Source organism: Lissotriton vulgaris, chromosome 11 (genome assembly GCF_964263255.1).
Source record: "Lissotriton vulgaris chromosome 11, aLisVul1.2, whole genome shotgun sequence".
NCBI classification, from domain to species: Eukaryota; Metazoa; Chordata; class Amphibia; order Caudata; family Salamandridae; genus Lissotriton; species Lissotriton vulgaris.
In genome coordinates, this window is record NC_141699.1 from 379,471,891 (window position 1) to 379,498,344 (window position 26,454).

The 26,454-nt window shown below is 44.2% G+C and overlaps 1 protein-coding gene across 1 annotated transcript in view; it reads left to right on the forward strand.

Annotated features, from left to right (window-relative positions):
- Positions 1-22,353, forward strand: part of VAMP8 (vesicle associated membrane protein 8) — a 166,059-nt gene extending 143,706 nt beyond the window's left edge. The window contains exon 3 of the mRNA XM_086943368.1: positions 19,575-22,353. Coding sequence (XP_086799494.1) covers positions 19,575-19,718 — 144 coding nt within the window. The 3' untranslated portion in view covers positions 19,719-22,353. The remainder of the gene's footprint in view (positions 1-19,574) is intronic.
- The last annotated feature ends 4,101 nt before the right edge of the window (positions 22,354-26,454 follow it).

The window sequence follows — 26,454 nt, forward strand, 5'->3', positions numbered from 1 at the left end:
AGGAAGGCAGTTTTCCATTATTTTATACTATTGCGACACCCAGCCCCTGGTGCTTGAAGGGACATACATCTGTATCAGTGGGTGCAAACTCCTGTGGTTTCAAGTAAAGTTATCTCACTGTATTGAAGCCCTCTTGCGCAACTTAAAGTATGTGAAGAGGTCAAGAGCACTAATCTTGGCAAGTACCCTAAATTTCTCCAGTGTGAGGAAACTACCATCACAAATAAATAATGCAGCATAGTAATACCTTGTCATAGCAGTGTGGTGTAGACTAACCTATCTGTGGTGGGGGCCAGTGCTGGGTTATTTAGAATACGCATTTCCGGAGAGAAGATCGTGGTAAAGCCACCCCTCTTCACCGGGGACCACAGTGTCCAGCGAGAACAACAAACCCTTTCTATATATTTACCCGGTCTGGGTAGTTCATTGGCTAGCAGTGTGTCTAATGCGCCACTATCAAGCTGATCCTTCTCAATTGGGAGATGTGGAGAGGAACATCTCGGGTTATTCCAGTATATTCCAAAATGCACTTGCGCTGCCAAGAAATATCTTTTCGGGTAGGGACCTGCAAACGCCTGTGCTCATGTGAATCTCTTCCAGCTCACTTGTGGTGTCCTACCACCTTAAACTAGCCTTGCAAGTAGTGTACGCAACTGAGTAAACCTACATCTGACAGGAGAAATATGAATATGTATGACAAAGGATGAAAACTTGGGTAATAAAATACTCTTCATTAGAGCTACTCTGCCGGCTGTGGAGTCTGGGGAGAAATCCAAAGTTCCACCTGTATAGTGAGCTCAATTGTGGGATCATTTTTCTCTTGAAGTATCGATTCTTCTGTCCCCTAACCTGAATACTCCGATCTCGCGCAGAGTCCTTTCGCCATGTCAGGTAAAACTAAAGAGTTATTATTTTGGGCAGTATCGGAGAGAGGCAACATTTGTGACTTTTGCCAATTAATCTGCAAGCCAGCAATGTTGGCGAACATAGCAATATCATGTAAAATGTGGTTGAGGTTTTCTCCTGGATGCTTAACAAATAAAAATATATTGTGTGCATACAGCAAGATTCTCTGTGTTGGGGAAACCCCAAAACTCTACGCCCATGCCTGTCACATAGCATAGATAAGAAGCTTGATAGCCAGGGCAAATAATAGCAGTGATAGGCGGCAGCCCTGACCGAGGGCTTACTCCAAATTCCTTGCCATTTATTACATTGCCTTTATCTTCCTCCATTTGCCATATCCTCAGAAAACAACTGTTTCTTAATCACAATCTCTGCAGCCCACCTGCAGTCATGCTTTTGCATAGGACCTTCAGTAAAGTAGGATTTACATACTTCTTTAGATATGTCACCATATCCCAGAACGATCCTACTACTCTTGTGCTCATCTGCCTAGGCCTCATCACTGCCTTCAATGTGCATGACCGAAGCATCACCATCTCCATACCATCATCGACATCAGTTGCTCAAGACTCTCCTGTTTTGCATTCTGCTAATATTTTAATTATACTCAGGGGCAGCAATAGCCCTTCTGAACCAATGGCAAAAAATACAGTCTGAATCCAGTATTTTGAGTTTGGGTTGACATCCTATAGAGGCAATAGATTCAGGACTGTGGTCTGCACTGTTGAGATACAAAAAAAGATGTTTTTCAGAGTGAGTATTCAAAGGTTTTTTTGCTCCACCACCTAGCCCGAAATCCAGAGCAGCTGACGAGGAAGTGTTAAGATGTGGTCCCTGCCTTAACTTAGGTGTAGAGTGCAACCATGAAGGAACTTCCAGCACATGAACAGGAAGGGTAACAACGAGCAGAGAGACTCCAGCAAAACATTCATGTTTCAACAGGGCGACTGTGAAGCTGGAATGGAAAGGTCTCCGGTAAGATCCATCCTGGGGGCCTCAGCACAGAGCAATGAAGGTTTAACTGAGGAGACTGAATCTCCTCAAGACAGAGAAAGCGGTGATGTAGAGATGGAGAGGGGGCACAGAGTGACCTCCTTAGCAAATTGAGCCACATAACTTCAGAAGAAACTCAGAGAACATGCGGTACCATGAGGATATTCCACGTTCCATATCTACCAAACTGGTTGCTGTGGAGGGAGGAGGTGATCGAGCGCGCAGGTTACCCGGGTCACAAGTTTACCAATTTTCCCCGCGCACTGGGCCCTGACGCGAGAGACCAAGACTGAGTTTGCGTGACCCGGGTGATTTCTTGCACGCCACTATGAGTAATTCGGGGGGGGGGTGACTCTTACACCACTTACTATTCATGTACCTGACTTACCACAGGCACATTACTCCCAACGGATCAGGAGCTAGCAGTGGACAGGTGACAGGTTTCCTAGGAAAGAATATACTTCATAAACCAAAATACATTGTCCACACTGTAATCTGTAAAATAACCACAGACACCTGATGTGTTTAAAAGTTTATCTAAAGATTTCAAAGTGAATATGCCAAGATAAGCAAAATACAAAATAACACATCAAGCATTAAGATCACAACCAAAATGTAGCTATGATTTAGGGCAAGGACCATTTGAGTATAGGTGAACACTATGGGATATGAGCATTTAGGGAACACGCTATTCAACACAAGTTTAAACTAAAGCGAGGGACCTAGAATGTATATTTAGACTAAGCTACTCATGCTATTCTTACTAAGTTCACTGCAACCATGCTAAGGGAAAACGGGAACACACTAATAAAATATGACAGTTTTGATAATCTCCTACAGGTGGGGAGAGAAGTGGAACAATTCTAATAAACAATTGCATATAATTTGCATTTCAAGGTGATAGGGCAATATCACAGGCAAGAGTGCTTTATTAAGGAAAAGGAGAGTAAGTGAGAGAAAGACGCAAACCCACAAAGTAATATTTACCTAATTAGGAATGAGGACTAACCCTGGCCACGGGTCAGTTTGGAAGGACGGGGACAAGGACCCTCAGAAAAGGAATGCCAGAATGCGAGCAGGTACAGCTCACGGGCAGTCAGGACAGGATACCCCTCAGGTTTGGGTCAGGACTGGGCTCACCAAGGTACGACCAACACCCACAGTTTCGGATGCAACGCCTGCGTTACCCCTCTCTGCAAGTAATCCGCCAGCAACCCCAATTGGGTTTTCGAATTTCCCCAGCAAAGTGCTTCGCCAGCACTTAAGGCTATTTCCACCCCTAGGAGTTTGTGGAAAGTATGGACAGAGTGCTCCGCAGCACTCTAGATTGAGCACCTATAGAGTTCGTAGGGTCAGTGACAGGTCTGCTACTCGGACAAGTCGGACAATTTTCCTAAGCTACACTAGGGCAATTATACGATTTTGGGACCCTTAGACCACCCACTAATGTTGCCAGTGACAGTTTCCTACATTATGATTGGTCAGGAGAGGTGATTCGGTCATTGTCACCTCCTAGAATTCAACGTTCCCATCATTAATATTGAAATTTTGCTTATCCGCCCCTTGGGTTCACGTTCCCATCCATAGGAATACAGTAGAAAATACGAGTGTACAGGGTATAGCAACAATGTCTCTGAGGTTCAAGGTGGAATTTCATCGTCTTGTGCTGGGTTCTCAGGCGCATCGGGCTTCAGGAGCCAGCTGGCTTGTTTCAGCTTCTGCGCAGTAGAGTTTCTCCCAGGTCACATGGCAATACTCAGAGGAGCCTCAACATGGCGTCGCTCATGTATGTCCCAGCCCCCAGAGACGCGATACATGAAAAGTAAGCGAGAACAAATTAAAATCACACATAAAAATGATCACACTGTATACCGTGATAACATTTTACACACCCCTTACTTTATAACATCTATAGCATTAAAGTTTAGTGCGAAAAGACAGATAGGCTAAAGCAGCAGTTGCAAGCATAGAGCGTGGTGAGAGACAAGCGGCCATGTTTGCAACAGTGCGCATGAGCAACAGATTCCCTCCAGAATGCGAGTGCGTCACATCACATGGGTATGACCGACGCATGCGCAGACTGAATTTCAGCGAAGCGGCCATTTCTTCTAGTGCAAGCATTGTGAGGATGAAAAGACACACAGGCAAGCCTCTTGGGGACACCCGCGTGTTGGGAAAAATGCTAAATACAAGACGAACAGTTGGATTAATATGATTATAATTTGAACGAGGTTCATGAGTAAGAGCAAGTCGCTTTACGTGCGAATCCTTGCTCCATCAATCCCCTCTTTGATGATATTTACTATCATCACTATATAACGGAAACAGATGCCAACTCTCATTCTTCCATATCACTCATTTCTATCTCAACGAACTTATTGTTGATTTTTCTTTCGGCTTCTCTATGAGAGTGGTGATTCTTTACCTTTTTGTATATTTAATTCCTCAATTCTAATTCATCAATGTTTCTTTTCACCCCTCTCTTATTTGCTGTGTACTTCTTTTTACACTTTTGGCATTTACAGCAGATGAATATGATCAGAACAACCACACCTATTCCGATTATTGGCATCAGTATTTTCCACAGAAGATTTCTACCTAAGTTAGAAAACCAACTACCTATTGAGGAGAGACCTCCAGTCAGTCTCGTCCAGGCACTGTCAACCTCTAATGGTTTGAGCTCTTTTTCCAAATTAGTTATATTTCTTACATATCTTTTAAGTTCGATACTTTTATCAGGTATGTAGGTGCAACAATGTTGCGCCTTCAGCATTCTACAGACTCCGCCCTCTTTTGCCAATAAGGTGTCAAGAGCAAGGCGATTCTGCAAAACCATTGATCTGATCGCAACCATTTCAGTATTGACCAGCAGGAATCCAGCAGCAGTGTCAGTAGATAACCGATCCACTACTGTAGATAATTTGCAAATTCTGTGTGTGTTCAGAACTACCCCCATTCCAGGTATCAGTGCACTAAAAATATCACCTATGATTTCTCCTACACTTTCACGTTTTCTACGCACTAAGCCATTAGTGTCTTCATCATTGCTTCCAGCAGCATTATTCACATGGTATATTTTCGGGAAAACAATGCCAGAGTAGCAGCTTCCATACCAGTGATCCGGCAATTTGAAATAAGCCTTGTTCCCACATATATAATATATTCCGGGAAACACAGGTTCTGACCCATTTTTGAAACCCCAACCTCCAATTACCTTATAATTATGTTCACACTCGCTGGAACCAATGAATACATTGTTATAATATTCTGTCCTTTCTCTATGGAGACAAAGTTTTCCTTTCCGTTCAAAATCCAGCAACAAAGCAGGATTAGCTTCGCCTTGTGAGGTGTTATCCATGTGCTCGGCCCACCTAGGGACTCTATCCTTTTCATCATTTGCCTTTTTCTGAAACTTTTCCCTCCTTCGGTCTGCCATTTTTATAAACATCTTTTCCTGCTCTTGCAAGGAACAGGTCAGATTCTCTTGTCGTGCTTCATCTAAGTCTATGTCACCTATAGTCAGGAAATATTCACCCATATAACGGGTTACCTCGCTTTTAACATGGACAAGGTTCAGATGTCCTCTAATAGGAAGTTCAGAAAATACTACGTCAGCATTTGAATAGTAGTACTGCAAAGTGCTTCTATAAAACAAGCTAGCTAATATACTGCAGGAAATTCCGTAGGTTAGGGGTAAGTGGTGATATGTCACACCTTCAGCTACAGATGTGGGTAGCTTCATGCAGACATAACAGTCTTCTATTTCCATAGCTTCTACATAATGCACTAACAGGTTAGCGAAAACATTTAAATGCGTCCTGTTTTTCATTTTGTGAAAGTGCAGTTCACCCTCATCTGATGCTTCTAAATTTTGTCGTGTGTGTCTTTGCCTAACTGAATTGTCATGTCGTTCTAAGCTTCGTGGTGTTTCTGCAGTCTGTGCAACGTCTGTGTCTAATATTTCAGGTTCAGTAGGGGACAGGTTAGGATCTTTACTTATCATAAAAGGTATAAAGACGGTTAATCCTATCCACATCACTATTAGCATAGCTATACTACATAAGCATATTTTACAGCAAGTTTTACAACACCCAAGTCTGGACCTTCCAGCTACGCTTGAATCAGACATTTTAGCTTACAGGTGGCTTTTGCAATCCCTCTTCTTTTCTTTACACCAAGGTTTCGCTCTGTTTTGTCTCAAGGAGGGTCTTCGTCCGAACTCCGATCAGTGATGGACTCCTCGTCACTTTTGCCACTGCGATTGGGCTCATCAATTTCTTCCAGCACCAGGTATGTCCATTCGGGGCTCCGATACAGTCTATTCTGTTTCTTCACTCTGTCGCTCTTTCTCAGAGACTTGCCTCGGGCTGCTTTTCTTTCACTTTCAGCCCTCTTACGGTCTTTCAGTTTCTCCTCGACTGTTTTTATTCGGAGTCTTAGCCTTTTGACGTACCTGGGTGTACTTTTGCTTCTGTGACTTTCAGTGGTCGAGGACACTTGGCCTTCCTCGTGCACTCTTTTAATTTTTTCCTTGTGCTTGACAGAGTCTATTTCCCTCCCTGTCTGACTAGTTCCAGGTCTTTCATCTATTTCTTCTGCCTGGTCCTCAAACTGGTCCTGTTCAGGTTCGCTTTGTAGGTTTTCTTTGCTTTCAGGTGAACCGGATTCTGATTCCTGAACACGTTCATCTATTTCTATCTGCTCTGGTTCATGCACTTCGTTCTCTTCACTTTCTTCCGCATGAACTTCAGCTTTGACCACTATCTGTCCCTTTCCAGACTCCGGAGTTTCAGGTGGGGTGTCGACGTCTTGATCTGTCCCTACTTGGCCTATTTCCTGATCAGGTGTGATGTGAGTCTCGTTGACCTGACCTTCGTCCTCTAGTTCTGTCTCACCTGGACTATCCCACTCACTGTCTAGGTAGGAATATTTCCTGGTTCGTATTGGATCATGAACCTGGTCGTCGGCAGGGTACCACTCAATGTCTCGACTTGTGCTCGGCAGTTCGATGTCAGCGAGATCCGGACTCTCCTCGGGAGTCTCCTCAGCGGCGCTGCCTTCAGCTTCAGTCGCGTTTTCTCCGGTTACCCGCTTTGTGTGGCTGGCATGCATGGATCCACTTCGGCACACCAGCACACTTTACAGCAGTAGTGGTGACAAGGATCACTTGTCTTGGCTTTCCCCACTTTGGTCCAAGGCAACTCTTCCGGGTGTGTTTCTTTAACACCACCCAATCGCCTGGTCGTAGCTTATGTGCTGGAGTCTTGGGCCATTCGTCAGCTGTCTTTCCAATCTGGTGGGAGATAGAACGCACTTGGTCACCCAGCTGCTTGCAGTATTCTAGCACCAAATCATCAGTAATGCTTAGCAGTTTGTGTCCAGGTACCCATGCTTGTCGCATCACTCTCCCCATTAGTACCTCATGGGGGCTCAGGCCTGTTTTTCGATTTGGAATACTTCTCAGACTCATCAGCACAAGGGGCAAAGCGTCTGTCCATTTCATTTTGGTGGAATCACACATCTTCGCCAACCTGGACTTTATCGTGCCATTTATCTGTTCAACCACCCCAGACGCCTCGGGATGGTAGGCACAGTGCAGTCTTTGCTTCATTTTAAAGGCCTTACAGAGCTCTTCTAGGACGTCGTTGGCAAAATGCCCACCTTGGTCTGTTTCAATCGTCTCAGGGATTCCATACCTAGGTATCAACTCCCTGAGCAATAGCTTGGCTGTAGTTAGGGCATCATTTTTCTTTGCTGGTAGGCCTCCACCCACCGGGAGAACAGACAAACTATGACCAGGATATATCTATATCCCTTGCATCTGGGCATCGTTATAAAGTCTGCCTGCATTCTGACAAAGGGACCTACTGCCTTTCCGATGGTACTCTGCTCCACTACAGTCTTCTTTCCTGCATTGAATTGCTGACACACTAGGCACCTCTGGCAAAGCCTTTCCGCTTGGTTCCTGAACTTTGAATTATAGAACACTTTGTCAAACACACGACACATGGCATCCCTTCCCATATGTGTTGGTTCATGTATCATTCGGACCATGGGATCTATCAGACTGTCGGCCAGCACGGGCACTCCATTTTTGTCTACCACCACACCGTCATTCCTCATTCTGCAGTCATTCTCACTCCATCTACCTTTTTCTTCCCTGCCTGTTGACTGTTGTAAGTCTTTTAATTCATCCCACGTTGACACACTATCAAACAACATCAGTTGGCAGCTGTGTCCACCCCACAACCCAATTTGGAGGGACATTTGGTGTCGAGCACAAAATTGTGCGATTTGGTCAGCGTATCTGTTCCCGGCTGTCACATCATCATTTCCTGATCTGTGAGCCGCACACTTGACCACAGCCAATTCTTTGGGCAATTGAATAGCTTCCAATAATTCTTGTACCACCTTTCCGTTTCTGATAGGGGTACCTGAGGAAGTCATGAATTCTCTTTGTAACCATAGTTGGCCGAAGTCATGAACAACCCCGTAACAGTACTGACTGTCGGTATAAACAGTTATTCTTTTGTTTTTACCCTTCCTACAGGCTCTTGTCATGGCTATGAGCTCTGCTACCTGTGCAGATTTCACTTCACTTAGGTAAGAGGCTTCTATGGTGTTAGTCAATGTGACTACAGCATAGGCAGCACACAGACCACCACTCTCATGTCTTAAACATGAGCCGTCCACGAACATTGTAAGTTCCCCATCAAGTAATGCTACTTCTCGGATGTCAGGGCTGGGCTTAGTGCTGAATTCTGTTAGATCAATGCAGTTATGTTCCATTTCACCCTCGTCGTCTACATCCAGGGGAACAGGTAACAGAGTTGCAGGGTTTAGGACATTGCACCGAGAAATTGTTACATTCTCAGCACCAATCAAAATTCTCTCATACTTAGTCAGCCGACTAGGTGTGAGATACTGGGTCTTGGTTCTTGTCAGTAGAATTACAACAGAATGTGGAACATATACGGTGACAGGATGTCCCATGACAATATTCTCACTCTGTTCCAGACTGACGCAAGTAGCAGCTACTGCTTTCAGGCATCCGGGCAATCCAGCAGCCACCGGATCTAGAGTGGCTGAGAAATAGGCTACGGGACGCCTGACCAGCCCATGCTCCTGGGTCAGGACTGAGAGCGCACAATTTTCTCTGGTGTCACAGAATAATTCAAAACGCTTGGAATAGTCTGGCATACCTAATGCAGGAGCGGTACATAGACAATTTCGCAATGTTACCCAAGCGTTCATGCTCTCACTGTCCCAACTGACTGGGTCTTCCACTCCTTTCTTGGTCATTTTTATCAAAGGTTTGGCTAGATTTGCGAATCCCACAATCCACTGTCTGCAGTACCCCACAACTCCTAGAAACATCCTCACCTCTTTCTGAGTTTAGGGTAGGTCCATTGCTTTAATTATCTTGATCCTTTCTGTGGTGACCTTTCGGATCCCTTTCTCTATCTGGTGCCCCAGATATTTTACTGAGTTTTTACAGAACTGCAATTTGTCAGGGGATACTTTATGTCCTCCCTTTCCTAGGTGATTCAGCAAGGCGATGGTGTCGGTGACAGTCATTTTGAGTTTTAGATGCCACTAAAAGGTCATCTGTGTACTGTACCAAAACGGACTCTCCGGGCAGTATCAGGGTCTCAAGACATTTCTTTAGGATCTGGTTGAAAATCGAAGGACTTTCAGTGTACCCCTGAGGGACACGATTCCAGACATAGATATGGCTGTCAAATTCAAAACTAAAAAGGAACTTGCTTTCTGGATGCAATGGGATGGAAAAGAATGCATGGCACAGGTCAATGACAGTGAACCATTCCGCATTCCATGGAATCTGATACAAGATTACTGCAGGGTTGGGCACGATGGGACAGCAAGGTACAACAATTTGGTTTACCATGCGCAGGTCCTGCACTACTCGGTATTTCCCACTAGGCTTTTTAATCCCAATGATAGGCGAATTGCAGCGACTGCTCATTACTTCTTCTATGATTTCTGCTTCGAGCAATCGGGTAATTTCAGTTGCGACTCCTGCCTTTACTCCTGCACTCATTTTGTACTGTCTTGTTTTGGGATATACTGCATTTGTTTTTATTGCTATTTTAACTGGGTCCACGTTTGCCATTAAGCCTACATCTTTTCCCGTGAAATCCCACACTTCTGGTACCACTCTTAACTGAAGCTCTTCAGGCAAGTCTTCAATCGTCAAGGTTTTAATGTCAGCGTCAGGTCTTACTAACATCAGTTTGTACAAACCATCTTCATCGGGGGTCTGAATTTCGACGCCTTTTGGTGAGCAAAAGATGGTGCAGTTCATTTTGCACAACAAATCGCGTCCTAACAGGTTCACAGGACTGGAATCACAGACCACGAATCTGTGCATTTCTTTAAAGTTTCCTATGGAGATTTCCATAGGCTCAGTTACTGGAGTACTTATTATCTGATTGGAGACACCCACTACTTGGATAGCTTCTCCCGAGAGGGGTAGGTTAGGAACATCCACTGTTCTCACAGTGGACCGGGTAGCACCAGTGTCCAACAGAAAGGTGACGTCTTTTCCTTCAACCTTTCCTTCAATGTATGGTCCAGTCTGGTCTACCGGTAAGGAGGCGCCAAGTACGCACTCCTTGTCCTCCCCTCTCAGGCCCCGTCAATCTTGTTCATCACAGAGGAAAGAATCATTTAACAGGTACTGTGGAATTGCTGCATTGCTTCCATTCTCTCCCTCCCATATTTCCGCTGGCCCTGGTTCTTATAATTCTGTCTAGGAGCGCGAGGTACTGGAGGTAGCTTTACCTGTTGCTGGTTCTTTCTTGTCCCCTCTTTCTGCACCTGTGGATTTAAACCATTTATAGGGGCATTACCGGCCTGCAGGTGTGGACACTCGTCTCTCCAATGCCCTAACTGGCCGCACCCGTGGCAGGGGAACTTCTTCATAGCCTCTTCCCGACTCAATTTTGCCCGGGGCTCCCCTCCTCCCCCAGCAGTGGCATTCTGAGCATTATTATTGGAATTCAATTTACTTAACTGTTTTTCTTGCTGTTCAGCCAATTTCACCTGTGCCCACATCACTTTCTCCTTGAGGGCTTTCTTTTTATTTTCGATTTCACCTCGCAGTATTTTGCGTATTTCAGGACATCATCTATGGGCTTTCCCTGCCAACTTATTTTATTATCTCGAATCCATTGAGATATTTCAGGCCTTAATCCTAGCACGAATCTGTAACTGAAATGGGTCATGTCTTTCATGTCCACATTATCGATACCACTGTAAGTCTTGAATACTTGCAGTAACCTTTCATAAAAGGAATGGACAGTTTCATCGCGTTCTTGGGTGGTTCTATCTATTCTGGTCCAATCTGTCTCTTTTGCGGGCACCTTTTTCTTGAGGTATTGTATGACTTGCTCATACTTCCTCATTACTTCCGGTGCGGGAGCTCCTGTTTTCTCGTCTCTCGCATATTCCTCACTAGGCCAATCAATCTCAATTTTGCAGTCGGTCCACAAATCTACAGGGACCACAATGTCGAAAAACCCATCCAGGTCTTTCAGTAGACATTTCTGGACTTTTATAAAACGTTCTACCTGCCTGTACCAATCAACTGGTTTTTCCCGTAATTTCGGGAAGTCATTTGTAAATGACACAATATCCTGTCGGGACCAAGGGACATGGACATATTTTCCTCCCGGGACCTCTCTCATGGGACACAATTTTTCTGTCGGGGTTACTTCTTTTAGCACGTATTCTGAAGCCTGAGACTTAGCCCTGCTGTCTTCCTTTTTCTTTGCCCACCGAGTTCTCCGTTTCCCCACATCTCCCCATTTCTGCAAGAGTTTCAATAATTCCTTTATCTGGATCTGTTTTCCTACCACATTCAAGCTCTCTAAGTCTTTGTCCGAAAAATCTACTCTGTAGGGTTTCTGAAGGATTTTGGAGCGACTGACATCGATTCCCATTTCTGTGGCTGTGTCCATTAATCTTTCATGGAGCAATCTAGCATTTCGGGTAAGATTTTTACTGATAAACAGTAACTCTTCTTCACTATAGGAGTTTAAGCGGTCTAATCCTACGTTTCCAGCCATCATTTCTTCTATTTCTATCCTTAGTTTATAGATCTCTAACGGTCTGGATTGGGGAGTGGTCTCTTTCTCCAATTCTTTGGTCCATCTGTCTAATTCTTCTGGGGATACTACTGTGGCACTCCTAACCCCAGATGTACCTTCAATCAAAACCTCTTTTGTCCTACTCTGATTTCTTGCCCCCGACATGCTAGTCCTAGGTTCTCTAATGGGCAAATCCATCAGAACCACTGATTCACATTCACTCTCTTGATCGTCATCTATGAATACTTCCTTTCTCGGGGGTGGGATGCTAGGAGTAGGCATTATTGGGGAGATAACAGGAGGACGAGGACTAGCCAGGTTATCCCTATAAAGAGGAATAGCGGGTCCAATGGTTACTGGGATAGTCGGGGAATCTGGATGGGGATGTATCTGGGCTATGGTCCGGACTAAATCATCTCGCTGCCTAGCCAGGGCTTCCTTTTCTTGTTCTTGTAAAACCTTTCCTGCGGAATTGTCATGCAATACTTGGGGTACCAAGGGAGGGTAAATACTTGGGGCAGTTGGAGTAACCAATCGAGGTGGGCCTTCTCCAAACGGCTGATAATTCGGGACCGTGGATTTAGGTCTGCAAAACCCATCCCCTTCACTGGTTTTACTGTCTGTACCTGTTCCATCTGTCTCGCTATCCCTCCGACATCTGGGATATTTGGCAAACGGGTTTGGTGAACTCAAAGGCTCTGACTCGGCTACATAGGGAGGGGGTTTTTTCATCAATAAATCTTCTAGGTGCTCATCTTCTGAGTCCCCTACGGGCATTGAGTGATGGGTTTTTTCTTTACTTTTTCCTTTCCCTTGTTCTAATACCCCCATCATTGGAAACAACCCTTCCACCATCATGCTTTGTCTCCAATGTTTCATTTTCTGCTCTTTGGTTTCTCTATGGACCCTCGGATACCATTTGCTCACTCCCTTGTCCATCCGGGGTCTATCTCTCTCCAAAGCCTCAATTCCCCACTCTTCTAAGGCTTCGTACTGGGTCAATCTGGGTCTGGGATGCAATTCATTCATGCGGGTCCTTAAGTTAAACAGGATCCTACCATTAAAGGTACCATCAATAGGAAATGCTAGGACTCCGTCATTTGCAGTATACTTTGCCCAATTCTCTAGCCATACACAGGTATGATACCCCTTTTCAAACATCATGAAGGAAGCAGGAGTATTCGGTGGAGGAATATTCACACCCTCCCTCGTTCTAATGGGCTTATCTGTTTTGAAGAAATTCTTTACCTTGTCGGCAAATGACATTTTTCTCTTTATTCCATACATCATGTGCGGTCTACCTCGTATAATCTGTTCCTTATAGAAGCCTGAGTTCTGTGGATTAGGTAAGAACTCAGGATACCACATATGCCTTTCCAGGCTCGCTTCTAACTCGGCCTGATTAATTTTGTTTACTTTGGTACTTCCAATGCTAGCGCGACTCTTATTTTGTAGAGACCAATCAACACTGTGAATACAAAAATCCTTATCCAATGGGTGCGCGGCCTTTCGCGAGACCAAGTCTCACGCTCCGGCACTCACCCCTCCCTTACAAATTCGGCTTCACTACACACCCGCTGTTCTGACCAATACCAGCGCGGCACGGAGTGACGTCAGAGCAGCTTTCCGCCCGACTCCCTCCTTCACAAGGTAACGGAAACTTTTAACTTTTCCTAAAGTGCGAGTGCAAAACTTAGTTACTAACACACAACGTCTGCCACTATGTCTGAGTATTCTAAATAGGTAGAAAAATTTCCTCTCACTACAAGTAAACCACTTCTGTCTACTTTTCATTCACTATGGATAGACTTCTTTGCCTAACCTCTCACACTAGTAATATAAAACCCGTTATTCTTCTGACTCATCCACTTCAGTCTGGGATATGTACTGAGCCAGGATTTCACCAGCGGACTATTTTACTTACCATTCAAGCCTCGGAGACCCTATTACTCCTCCCGTATGTGACCCTTACTAGGTGATATCACAATGAAAGTTTTATAAAGGACTCGTAGCTATCATTTATTCAGGTGCAAAAAAGATCCTAATTAGTGCTTCCAGGTGTTCTTAACCCTACACTAATGACTCTAAACAAGTGACTTTTCCAGCTAACCGGATTCTACTCACTGTTAGCTATATACTTCCCCGGGGATTCGGACTACACTGAACGCTTACAAACAGTTCTTTGTTAATACGACATGTAACACTTATAGCAGCAATGCAAAACTCATATACATTTACCATAAATCCTTAAAACATTGCAAAATATTTGAACCAATACAGTAGAAAATCAGCAGCACATTTTATTTTCACGGTTTGTTTATCAACTATCCTGTCTACCTATCTTAACTAGTCCTAACCATTACCTCTGCTACCAGAAAATTACTGATAGAGCGCGCAGGTTACCCGGGTCACAAGTTTACCAATTTTCCCCGCGCACTGGGCCCTGACGCGAGAGACCAAGACTGAGTTTGCGTGACCCGGGTGATTTCTTGCACGCCACTATGAGTAATTCGGGGGGGTGACTCTTACACCACTTACTATTCATGTACCTGACTTACCACAGGCACATTACTCCCAACGGATCAGGAGCTAGCAGTGGACAGGTGACAGGTTTCCTAGGAAAGAATATACTTCATAAACCAAAATACATTGTCCACACTGTAATCTGTAAAATAACCACAAACACCTGATGTGTTTAAAAGTTTATCTAAAGATTTCAAAGTGAATATGCCAAGATAAGCAAAATACAAAATAACACATCAAGCATTAAGATCACAACCAAAATGTAGCTATGAATTAGGGCAAGGACCATTTGAGTATAGGTGAACACTATGGGATATGAGCATTTAGGGAACACGCTATTCAACACAAGTTTAAACTAAAGCGAGGGACCTAGAATGTATATTTAGACTAAGCTACTCATGCTATTCTTACTAAGTTCACTGCAACTATTCTAAGGGAAAGGGAAAACGGGAACACACTAATAAAATATGACAGTTTTGATAATCTCCTACAGGTGGGGAGAGAAGTGGAACAATTCTAATAAACAATTGCATATAATTTGCATTTCAAGGTGATAGGGCAATATCACAGGCAAGAGTGCTTTATTAAGGAAAAGGAGAGTAAGTGAGAGAAAAACGCAAAGCCAACAAAGTAATATTTACCTAATTAGGAATGAGGACTAACCCTGGCCACGGGTCAGTTTGGAAGGACGGGGACAAGGACCCTCAGAAAAGGAATGCCAGAATGCGAGCAGGTACAGCTCACGGGCAGTCAGGACAGGATACCCCTCAGGTTTGGGTCAGGACTGGGCTCACCAAGGTACGACCAACACCCACAGTTTCCGATGCAACGCCTGCGTTACCCCTCTCTGCAAGTAATCCGCCAGTAACCCCAATTGGGTTTTCGAATTTCCCCAGCAAAGTGCTTCGCCAGCACTTAAGGCTATTTCCACCCCTAGGAGTTTGTGGAAAGTATGGACAGAGTGCTCCGCAGCACTCTAGATTGAGCACCTATAGAGTTCGTAGGGTCAGTGACAGGTCTGCTACTTGGACAAGTCGGACAATTTTCCTAAGCTACACTAGGGCAATTATACGATTTTGGGACCCTTAGACCACCCACTAATGTTGCCAGTGACAGTTTCCTACATTATGATTGGTCAGGAGAGGTGATTCGGTCATTGTCACCTCCTAGAATTCAACGTTCCCATCATTAATATTGAAATTTTGCTTATCCGCCCCTTGGGTTCACGTTCCCATCCATAGGAATACAGTAGAAAATACGAGTGTACAGGGTATAGCAACAATGTCTCTGAGGTTCAAGGTGGAATTTCATCGTCTTGTGCTGGGTTCTCAGGCGCATCGGGCTTCAGGAGCCAGCTGGCTTGTTTCAGCTTCTGCGCAGTAGAGTTTCTCCCAGGTCACATGGCAATACTCAGAGGAGCCTCAACATGGCGTCGCTCATGTATGTCCCAGCCCCCAGAGACGCGATACATGAAAAGTAAGCAAGAACAAATTAAAATCACACATAAAAATGATCACACTGTATACCGTGATAACATTTTACACACCCCTTACTTTATAACATCTATAGCATTAAAGTTTAGTGCGAAAAGACAGATAGGCTAAAGCAGCAGTTGCAAGCATAGAGCGTGGTGAGAGACAAGCGGCCATGTTTGCAACCGTGCGCATGAGCAACAGATTCCCTCCAGAATGCGAGTGCGTCACATCACATGGATATGACCGACGCATGCGCAGACTGAATTTCAGCGAAGCGGCCATTTCTTCTAGTGCAAGCATTGTGAGGATGAAAAGACACACAGGCAAGCCTCTTGGGGACACCCGCGTGTTGGGAAAAATGCTAAATACAAGACGAACAGTTGGATTAATATGATTATAATTTGAACGAGGTTCATGAGTAAGAGCAAGTCGCTTTACGTGCGAATCCTTGCTCCATCAGAGGAACCTGTGATTGAAATTAAAAATTAGGAAATATGGAGGGGGAGCAGGGTCTAATTGTTTAAGCAATGCTTGCTTAGATGACTGGGCAGGATGGAGTTGAAGATCGTTTAGGTTTGTGGCCGTTCAAAAACATGTGCTTGTCAAGAGGATTATTTTTACATAGTGTAATAATCAAAGTTAGCCGTAGATTGCATTTAACACAAGCTCTCCGATTTAAAGGGTTATGGGTGACCGTTTTCTTGTGAATTGGAGTGGGAGTTCCATAACCTTCCACATGGGGCAGCATGATGGGGGGAGGGGGGGGGGGAAGCAAAGGAAAGGTCAGATGACAGTTTTTCTTGAGCCTTCGGATGAGATCAGAGACCCAACACATGCCGCTGACTGAATACACAAAACGTGGGACGATAGCTCATCGGTAATGATGAGAAATATGGCAATGTTCATGGCTGGTTATGACGGCAACCCATCTATTGTCCAAGGGTCTAACATTTATAACGTGAAATGTAAGTGGCCTGAATAATAAAATTAAAAGGGAATAGTACACCATGCATTCCACAGCTTTGAATCTGAAGGGATCATGTTACTAGAGAGGTACCTTCCCAACAGATACTAGTTTCCCTGTCCTGGATAAAGGGACATATGAGTATATGGCCCATTTAGGGATCTCCTCCGTTTCTAGGAGATTGGCTATCCTGAAAAAAAAACACCCATGGTGATAGAACATGGGTTGACAGATGAGCAGGGTTGCTTTAAATCAGTTACTGGGTTTTGGAATGGTGAGAAAGTCACCTTGTTATATGTACATTTCCTCCTGGGCTCTAAAACAGGCCCTTAGAAAGATTAGGGTCCTTGCAGAACAGAATGACAGAAGAAATTCCCGTAATAGCCAGGATCTGAAACTGACAATGAATGACCTGAACAGAAATCTGCTGAATCAAGGTAAGGGGCACACATGCCTAAGGAAATTTGTTGATGCTTTTGGCTGGTTAATCTTTGTTGGATGTATCTTCCTAGGGACAGGCAATTTATCTTTTATTCAGGGGCTTATAATTATTTCTCATGTTTCAATTACCTGATTACACTGAGTGGACACTTGCGTAGATTCACAGAAGTGGAATTTCTAGTAAGAGGGATTTCGGATCATTCACCGACTGGGGCTGAGGTAACTGATACTTGGTCTTTGGTGCTTGGGTATGGAGCTTTGAACCCAGGGTCCTGCAGCATGAAACTGTTAGGAACACACTGGGGAAGACGACGGACTATTTTTAAGAAGAATAGAGACATGATCTTTTCCACTGCACTGTGAGGGGCATGTAAGGCTGTAATCGGGGGTCGGGTAATTTCCATGACTGTTCAGCAGAAAAAGATGGTGGCAAGAAATTAAACTAACAGAAGGTCAACTCCTTGAATTGGAAAAGAAACACTTGCTTAAAGGAGAAGACGAGACAAGACACTACTTTAGTCTCCAAGAGCAGGAAAGCCAGGCCCCAGCTAAAAAATGAAGTCAGTAAAGGATGTCATGCTGTCCGAAAAAGTCTTTACGGTGTATGGGATAAGGCTGGAAACCTTCTAACATGGCTTGAAAAGAGGGACAAAAGTAATAAATGGGAATGGAAAATAGTAGGACCAGAGGGAGAAAAATACAGTACAAATAAAAGTACTGTGGAGTATTCTTCAATTCGTGCAGGAAACTACACTATGCATTGTAGGCCTGGGTAAAAACCTGGAATTTTTGAATGACTTCCCGATGTCCAGAATGATGAAAGAGCATGAGGTTGAATTGGAGGCAGAGATGTCTCTGGAGGAAATAGCAGAGCTTATTGGTATAATGCAATCCGGGAATGGCCTAGCCTTGGAGCTATAAAAACACCTGGCCAAAAATAGATGCAGCCACTGCACAACCTTTATATGATGATGAGAGAAGAACGTAGTCTGTCATATGACCGGTGGATGGCCACCGTTGTGGTAGTTGCAATCGGGAAAGACCCGCCCTGCATGTACCACATTCAAGCTCAGATCCCTCCTTTAATATAGAAACAAATATCCAGGCGAATGTTCTATCTGTATGACTGGGAGAGGTGACATTGAAATGATCACCTCTAATATAACCAGAGATGGAACATTCTTTACCCATATAGTGTGTGCTGCAGAAAACCTGTTGCAAAGCACACAGATACTTTTCTATCAGACCTGGCTCAGATCCTTTAATTTGATTCATATTTGATTCATCTATAGATGAAACAGTCATAGACTTTGTTCAGAGAGGAAAAAAAAGCTACTACTCTGAACACAACACACAGGACATCGAAGTCGCTGAAATTGTACCTTAAGCCAACGTAACCTGCTAGCTGTATGAATAAAGTAATAGAATCTGTTTAACTTTTTACACTCCGATGAGAATAATAAAAGGTGATGAAAATAAAACCTGTCCCATCAATGGAGGATATTTCATTCAAATTCAGCTGTCGCTGCAACATTTTGTGCTCTGTTTGGTATTAAATTCAAGAAGTGAAAATATGGCAAAGATCCAATTATACAGAACTATAAGGTTCTTATCTTTTAGTAATAGTCCTTCAGCTTTATTATCTATTTTACAATTTTTCGATTCCACATTCTTGCTCTAGCACTATTTAGAGTAACTTTATATTCCTATCTAAGACTGCATCAAAATTTGGTCTAAAATGACTGATCTTGGAAATGCATTATGGATTTCCATGGCCAGGACAGCTCATAAGCTTTTAAGGACGCAGTCCTGGTTTCTCCAAGTCTTGTTTAATTAAAAAGAATAGTGGATATTACCTGGAGATTATGAATTTGAGGAAGATTCCCATGATGGAGAAGTTATTACAGGTAAGCAACTTTGACATTCTTATAATAAAAGTGCCTTAACTCATCAGTTGAGCTGTCTTATTGACTGATCTGCTGTTGTACTGAAGAAGTAAAGCAAGATTTTTTACTTGGTGTTCAATGTTTATAATCCATGGGCGTTATTAACATCTCTTCTTCCATTCTTTTTTGGCTCCTCTTTCCTTTTTTCCTACTCCTCTCCTCTCTGTTGATCTTTGTCTCCCCTTTTCTTTCTTTTACTTTGATGGTGCTGCAGTCGGAGCACTTCAAGACAACATCACAGAAGGTGGCACGCAAGTACTGGTGGAAGAATGCCAAGATGATCGCCATTATCTGTGTGGTGGTTGGAATCATCGTCCTCTTCATCATTCTCTTTGCCACCGGAGCAATCCCGACATAAGTGTTCGATGGATTCCCCACGCCATCTCCTCCTGCCTTCATGTAATGCCCACCAAGTTACCTCTTCAAATTCATTATCAATTAAACCAAGGGATTATTATTTCCAGTGTAATCTGCTAGGCTCCATTGTGGACATTGCTTACTGCTCTGAAAGCCTAGGGAACAGAGTGGTCTTCCATGTAGATAGACCCCACTTTGGCTTACAGCAGGCATGAGGCCAATTGGCTGACCCAATCTCTCTACAAATCATCATACTGCAGAGGCTGTTCAGATGTCCGTAGACCTTGTGTTTGGGTAATGGGGGGAGGGTAGGTGGCATGCCTGTGTTTGCAACTAACCATTCTAGAGCAAAATGTAAGTGTAACATCAGGAAAAAAAAACAACAAAGTTTAGTATCGTTTCTGGAATGGGATTCTAACCATAAATGTCTTGTTGTGCTCAGAATCGTTCTGACCTTGTCCAGTTGTCTTGTCCAGCTAGGATGTTCATTGTTGTGAGCAGTCGGCATATCACTCTGCCATTTCAGTGGAACCTGTGGGTGAGCGGAGAAACCACCAACGAAAGAACCAGTGGCTGAATGTACCCAATAGAGTTGAAATGGGCATGTGTACAAAGAGGGCATGTGCTTACATGTAGACAGGGGGCCAAAGGATGGATTTAGTGTGCTATTACAGACTGTTCACCTTTTGTGTGCCGTTTGAATCAGAGGGGCCCTCCTTGGGCACATGAAGCTGTACAGATGCTTGCACATATTTTTTGGGTAACTCAGGGGAGGTGACTGAGGTATAGAAATATTTTGCCCTGCGCTAAACTGCATTGCCTAGTCCTTCAAAAAAGTGTCCAAATACTAATGGTACTTCATTTTCTCTCAAGAGGTCCCCGAATGATTGAGCAGGGTAATCTTAACCTCTTGTTTTGAGGCACATTGAAGGAGAGGCAGTGAAGGAAATTTGCTTTTTCCAATCCATGCAGTGCTTGGTTCCAATTGTACCTAGGGTAAATACCTTCAGCTTTACTTCGGGTGATACTCCTCCATTTGTTTTACTAAGTCCTTGACCAGGGTAATAGAAGTATTCTCCGTTCACCACGGGTGAACACCATCCCTTGCTCTCCCCCTTGTTTTCCTAAATACCCTCTAACCATGTTCCTGATCAGACATTTGGCACAGTTAGTAATGTATTTTCTTGATATTTTCTGTTTCGCTGATCAGAATCCCAGAGAACTTTGAACTAATCCATAAACCAACCAAGGAAAGATCCTTGGCTGGGCGTGCATTACATCTCCCAGTGAAAGAAGCCCTCTCATGGCCCACAGCTAGGCTGGCCAGCCACTGCTCAAAAATCTCAAACACCCGTTCAGATAATCTGTGAAGGACTCCTGGTGATGACCCACAGCTAGGCTTCCCCAGCACTGGTCTTTAAAGAGCCATGGAAGAAGCCTAGAGTCCCCTCTCGCCCTCACCGCCTACAATAAGAGCTCCCTTCTCTCATTGATGTGTTCGCCAACTTTGAAATAGTGAGAACGGCTGAACAGCTGTGGTGAGAATTGCCACGTACAGACAAGTACGGGATGTTTTCTTAAAGTTTTTAGGAAAGAATAGTACTATTTGGTTTTAAAAAGGTAATCTGCTTAGCCACCGGCTACTTTACATTTCCATAACCCATATGAGTCTGAATTCCCAACCTGCACGTCATCTCCTCAGTGGAATACATTTTCAAATAAAGTATAATAATTTGTGGTAGAAAATGCTTTATGCTGGATGAATATAAGTAAACATACATAAGTGGGGAAAGGAGGGAAGTGAAAATGATAACCAATGATGAAAACAGATCAGGCTATTTCTTTTATGCTGCTAAGGCGTTAACAAAATCACACTCAAGTGCATAATGACTTCAAGGGGCAACGGTACGAGACTAATTACTTCATCAATCAGTAATCCATCGCCACTCTATTCCCCGTGGCAGACACTTCCAGAAGTGATCCAATATTACTATAATTATATAATGCATGTTGAGATTTTAGCACCTGTGTGCCTTGACCTGAAACCTGTGAGCATTACCCTCTAACAATGGCGTCATGCAGGCCTGCAGGAGGTAGATACAATGTATGCCCTACATGGCTCCTTGGGTAAAAATCCTAAGGGTCATCAGAAGAATAGAATTGTTGGAAGCGGAGTAAGTGCCTTTTATTTTTTAGAGATTTATATATAAATATATGTTAGTAAATACAAAGTTATATAATATAATGTCAAAAAGAGCTGAAGATGATATATCAGAAGGGGATGTGCCATAGTTATAACGGTTATTCTTCTCTTTATAGCGGACTAGTATGTAATTTGTTCATTCCAGGAGCCTGGAAGGAAGAAATTGTATTTGAGAAGAAAAATGACAAACATGACCTCTCCCCTTTTAGTTTTAGTTGGAGTCGGAGTTGGGGTGGTCCCGGAAGCCCGGCTGTGCATACAGTCCTCAGTTGTGTCCCTCCAGCTGGGCTTTGGTCTGTGTAATACTTGCACTGTAAATAAAGCTTTCAGAAAATGGCCTATGAAAGAGTTCGAAATTATGAAATGATTAACAAAAATATTTTTAATTGTGTAAAAGGTGCTGCAATTTAAATAAAGCTACATTAGAAAATCATGTTTGTGTGTCAAAATTCGATTATTCCACTTTTCCTCCAAAGTTTTTCTAATATTCTCATTGATTTTTATAGTCTACACATGACTATTGAAATGAAGGAGGAAATAATGTTCGTTTCTAAACACGAGCTCAGTTTATTAAAGATAAATCCAGCCAGGGACGCAATCTTCTGTTGTCTCTCTTGGAACGTCAACACACCAAAGAGCATAATGCATAGTCCCACCTATGCAAGAATTTAATTGAGCTGGCGCACACATCCCTTTTTAACACATCAAAGACTATTTAACTTTGCATATCAAAATCATTACATTTATGGTGGTTTCACAACAATTCTTCCTTCTGTTTGCCTCACTTGCAAATGTCTGTGGCTCACATCTCAGCTTATCCTTACAACCCTCATTTCTTTATTTTTCACCATTGTCTTCTTGTACACTCACAGATGGATCCAAGAACATGGGCTTCGTCCTTAGTCCCTCTGGCAGTTTTGTTTTGACCCAATTACCACGTCAACTGTTACTTAGTTTTATTTGGCATTCTCTCTATCCTTCTCTTAATTAACACATAGTGATGTTTTGCCATCCTCTGAGCTTTGCCTTCCCTAACCACCCTTGGCAAAATCTGATAGCTCTTCTTCCCTGCAAAACGTCAAATAATACGAAACCTGTTGTTGGGTGTCAATCTATGAACTTGCATCTTTTCATTCAAACACTTCTTCCCGTATCCTCTTACTCCCTTTTCAAACGGCATTCCTTCCGTTCAAGCATGATACTGTCTCTTCACCAAATCATTTGGCTCTAGATGATACATTTTGATTCACTTAAGTTTTACACAGTTCATTTTCAAAGAAAAAATCGTTTTCACTTGAAATGCCCACACACCATTCTAAATCTGTGTTTTGTTTGGAGAAACCCTTTTTCTCAAACATCTGTTTAAAAAGTCCCCCTGCTAAAATACCATGTATCATCTTACACACAAGCCTCTCGGAATATTAATCTTGTGAACCAATATGTGGAGAAGTGTGGCTCACTGGATAGAGGAGGCAGACCTGGAAGCAGAGGTCAGCCCGGGACCAGGGTTCAATTCCCGGCTCGGCTGGGTCTTGAGTCCTAAAATGTCCATGGACTCGACAATTGTCGCTCCGGTGCCTACTCGATTCATGGGTTCACACTCTGCGACTCTGGGCAATAGCTTGCTTAATCTCCACAACGGCCCCTCGCGGCAGGATGCCTGGCTTTCACCTTGCGGATACCCTGCCGGGGTTATCTCACAGGGGAATACCAGGACGAGTTCCCTAGAAACCGCTCGGTGATTTGCGCTATATAAATTCCTGTACATTTACATTTACATTTATATTCTTGGGATGCTCTTTAGTACTATTAACATTTAATGATATTCAGCGAACTTTGCCCAAATGCCTCTTGGGTAGCTTTCTTGATTTACTTGGTATACATTTCTCAGTCATATTTTCCTTCTCAGCTTTTTTCCATTCATGTCACACCTGCTGTTTTCATAACTCAATTCGTATTAAACACCTTCTCATTATCTTACTCCCTATCTGCAGTTTCCTCATGTCACTCTTTACTTGCCAACCTAAAAAAAAACAAATTCTACTGCTTTTTTTAAAATTTGCTTCTTTTATATTTTCCACTGAAAATATGTATGTTGCAGCATGAAATGTTTTCTTGATTCACATACTCGGAGTAATTCTTCAATCTAGTAGTTTGGTATGATGTGCTGGTTTACCATTTTTTCTACTCTGTGGGTGTCAACATAGGCAGAGCCTGATTATTATGTTGACCATGAGGCCGTAGCAGTACATAACGGGACCCCCATCTTCGATGCTCATCTCCAGAAGAAATGGTCAGATTTGTTGAGAGAACTCAAAAGAACAGATATGAAGTGAAACTGTTCAGAGAACAGTAGAGATTGACGCGAGACAATGAATTGAGGTTTCTGGTATATTCCCTGGGGGGCTCTGGGGGTGGCATGGGCTTCGACGTAGTCCGAGAATGAAATATTTTAAAGGGGGACTTCCTGAGATTCCTTGTCTCCACTTTGTAGTTTGGGCACAATTTTTTAATTCTGCACAAACTAGTATTATTCTCAATAACGAACATCCAGTATGTATGTTCTGCTTACATAAGGGACCGTAAGTCATAGAATTGCTATGCGTATTCATAGTTTGAACCCAAAATATTAATTCACACAGACACATTGGGCGGCAGCAGAAATTAAAGGACTTCCTGAACTGGAGAGGCAGATGAGAAATACTTCCTTGCTGGAGGACATGGGTTTCTCTGAGGAGGATCATGTTCAATCCAACATTTGTAGAGGGCGCTACTCACCCATGAGGGTCTCAAGGGGCTGAGGGGAGAGGGGGAGCAGCCACTGGTCGAACAGCCAGGTCTTGAGACGTCTCCTGAAGGTCAGCAGGTCCTGGGTCTGACGCAGGTGGGCGGGGAGGGTATTCCATGTCTTGGCGGCGAGGTGGGAGAATTATCTTCCGCCAGTGGTCGTTCGGTGGATGCGTGGGACGGTGGTGAGTGCGAGGTCGGCGGTTCGAGGTGTAGAAGGACAGTCGTTTGTTGAGGTATGCTGGTCCGGCGTTGTGGAGTGCTTTGTGAGCATGGGTGAGGAGCTTGAAGGTGATCCGCTTGTTGACCGGGAGCCAATGCAGATCTCTCAGGTGGGTGGTGATGTGGCTGAGGTGAGGGAGTCCGAGGATGATGTGTGTGGAGGCGTTTTGTATGTGTTGGAGTCTCTTCTGGATTGTGGCCGTGGTTCCTGCGTAGAGTGGTTGCCGTAGTCCAGCCTGCTGCTGACGAGTGCTTGGGTGACTGTTCTTCTGGTTTCGGTGGGGATCCATCTGTAGATCTTGCAGAGCATGCGGAGGTTGTTGAAGCAGGAGGATGAAACGGTGTTGACTTGCTGGGTCATAGAGCGCGTTGAGTCCAGGATAACACCCAGGTTGCGTGCGTGGTTGGTGGGTGTTGGGGCAGCTCCCAGTGTGGTAGGCCACAGAATTCATCCCATGCGGAGCAAAGGATGAGGACCTCAGTCTTGTTAGAGTTCAGTTTCAGCCGGCTAGTCTTCATACACTCTGCGACGGCCTTCATTCCCTCATGTAGGGATTTGGCGGTGGCCTGGTCATTGGTGAGGGAGAGGATCAGCTGGGTGTCGTCGGTGTTTGAGACGATGTTGAGGTGGTGCGCTCAGAGGATTTTGGCGAGCGGTGCTATGTAGATGTTAAAAAGGTCGGGCTGAAGGATGATCCTTGGGGTACGACGCAGGTGATTGTGGTGGCTTCGGACCTGAAGGGGGACTCTCTGCGTTCTGACGGTGAGGAAGTAGGTGATCCAGTCCAGGGCTTTGTCTTGGAAGCGTGTGCGCAAGGTGTGGTGGCAGATGTTGTCGAAGGCGGCCGAGAGGTCCAGGAGGATGAGGGCCGCAGTTTAGCCATTGTCCAGTATGGTCCTGATGTCGTCAGTGACAGCGATGAGGGCGGTTTTAGTGCTGTGATTGCTGCGGAAGCCAGATTGGGAGGAGTCCAGGACGTTGTTCACTTCCAGGAATTGGGTCAGTTGTCTGTTGGCGGTCTTCTCAATGACTTTTGCCAGGAACTGGAGCAGGGAGATGGGTCGGAAGTTCTTGAGGTCCTTTGGGTCCGCCTTGGTTTTTTGGAGAAGGGCGTTGATCTCGGCGTGTTTCCAGCTATCTGGGAAGGTGGTGGTCTCGAGTCAAGTCAAGTCAAGTGATTTATATAGCGCGCTACATACCCAGAGGGTCTCAAGGCGCTTGAGGCGGGTGGGGAATTACTTGTCGAATATCCAGGTTTTAAGTTGCTTTCTGAATGTAAGGTGGTCCTGAGTGAGGCGAAGGTGAGTGGGAAGTGAGTTCCAGGTTTTAGCTGCCAGGTAGGAGAAGGATCTGCCTCCCATGGTGGTTTTGTTGATGCGAGGTACAGTTGCAAGGGCTTGGTTGGAGGATCGTAGGTGGCGGGAGGGGGTGTAGAAGGAAAGTCGTGAGTTGAGGCATTCGGGTCCAAGTTGCTTTGTGTGCGTGGGTTAGGAGGCGGAAAGTAATCCTCTTGTTAACGGGGAG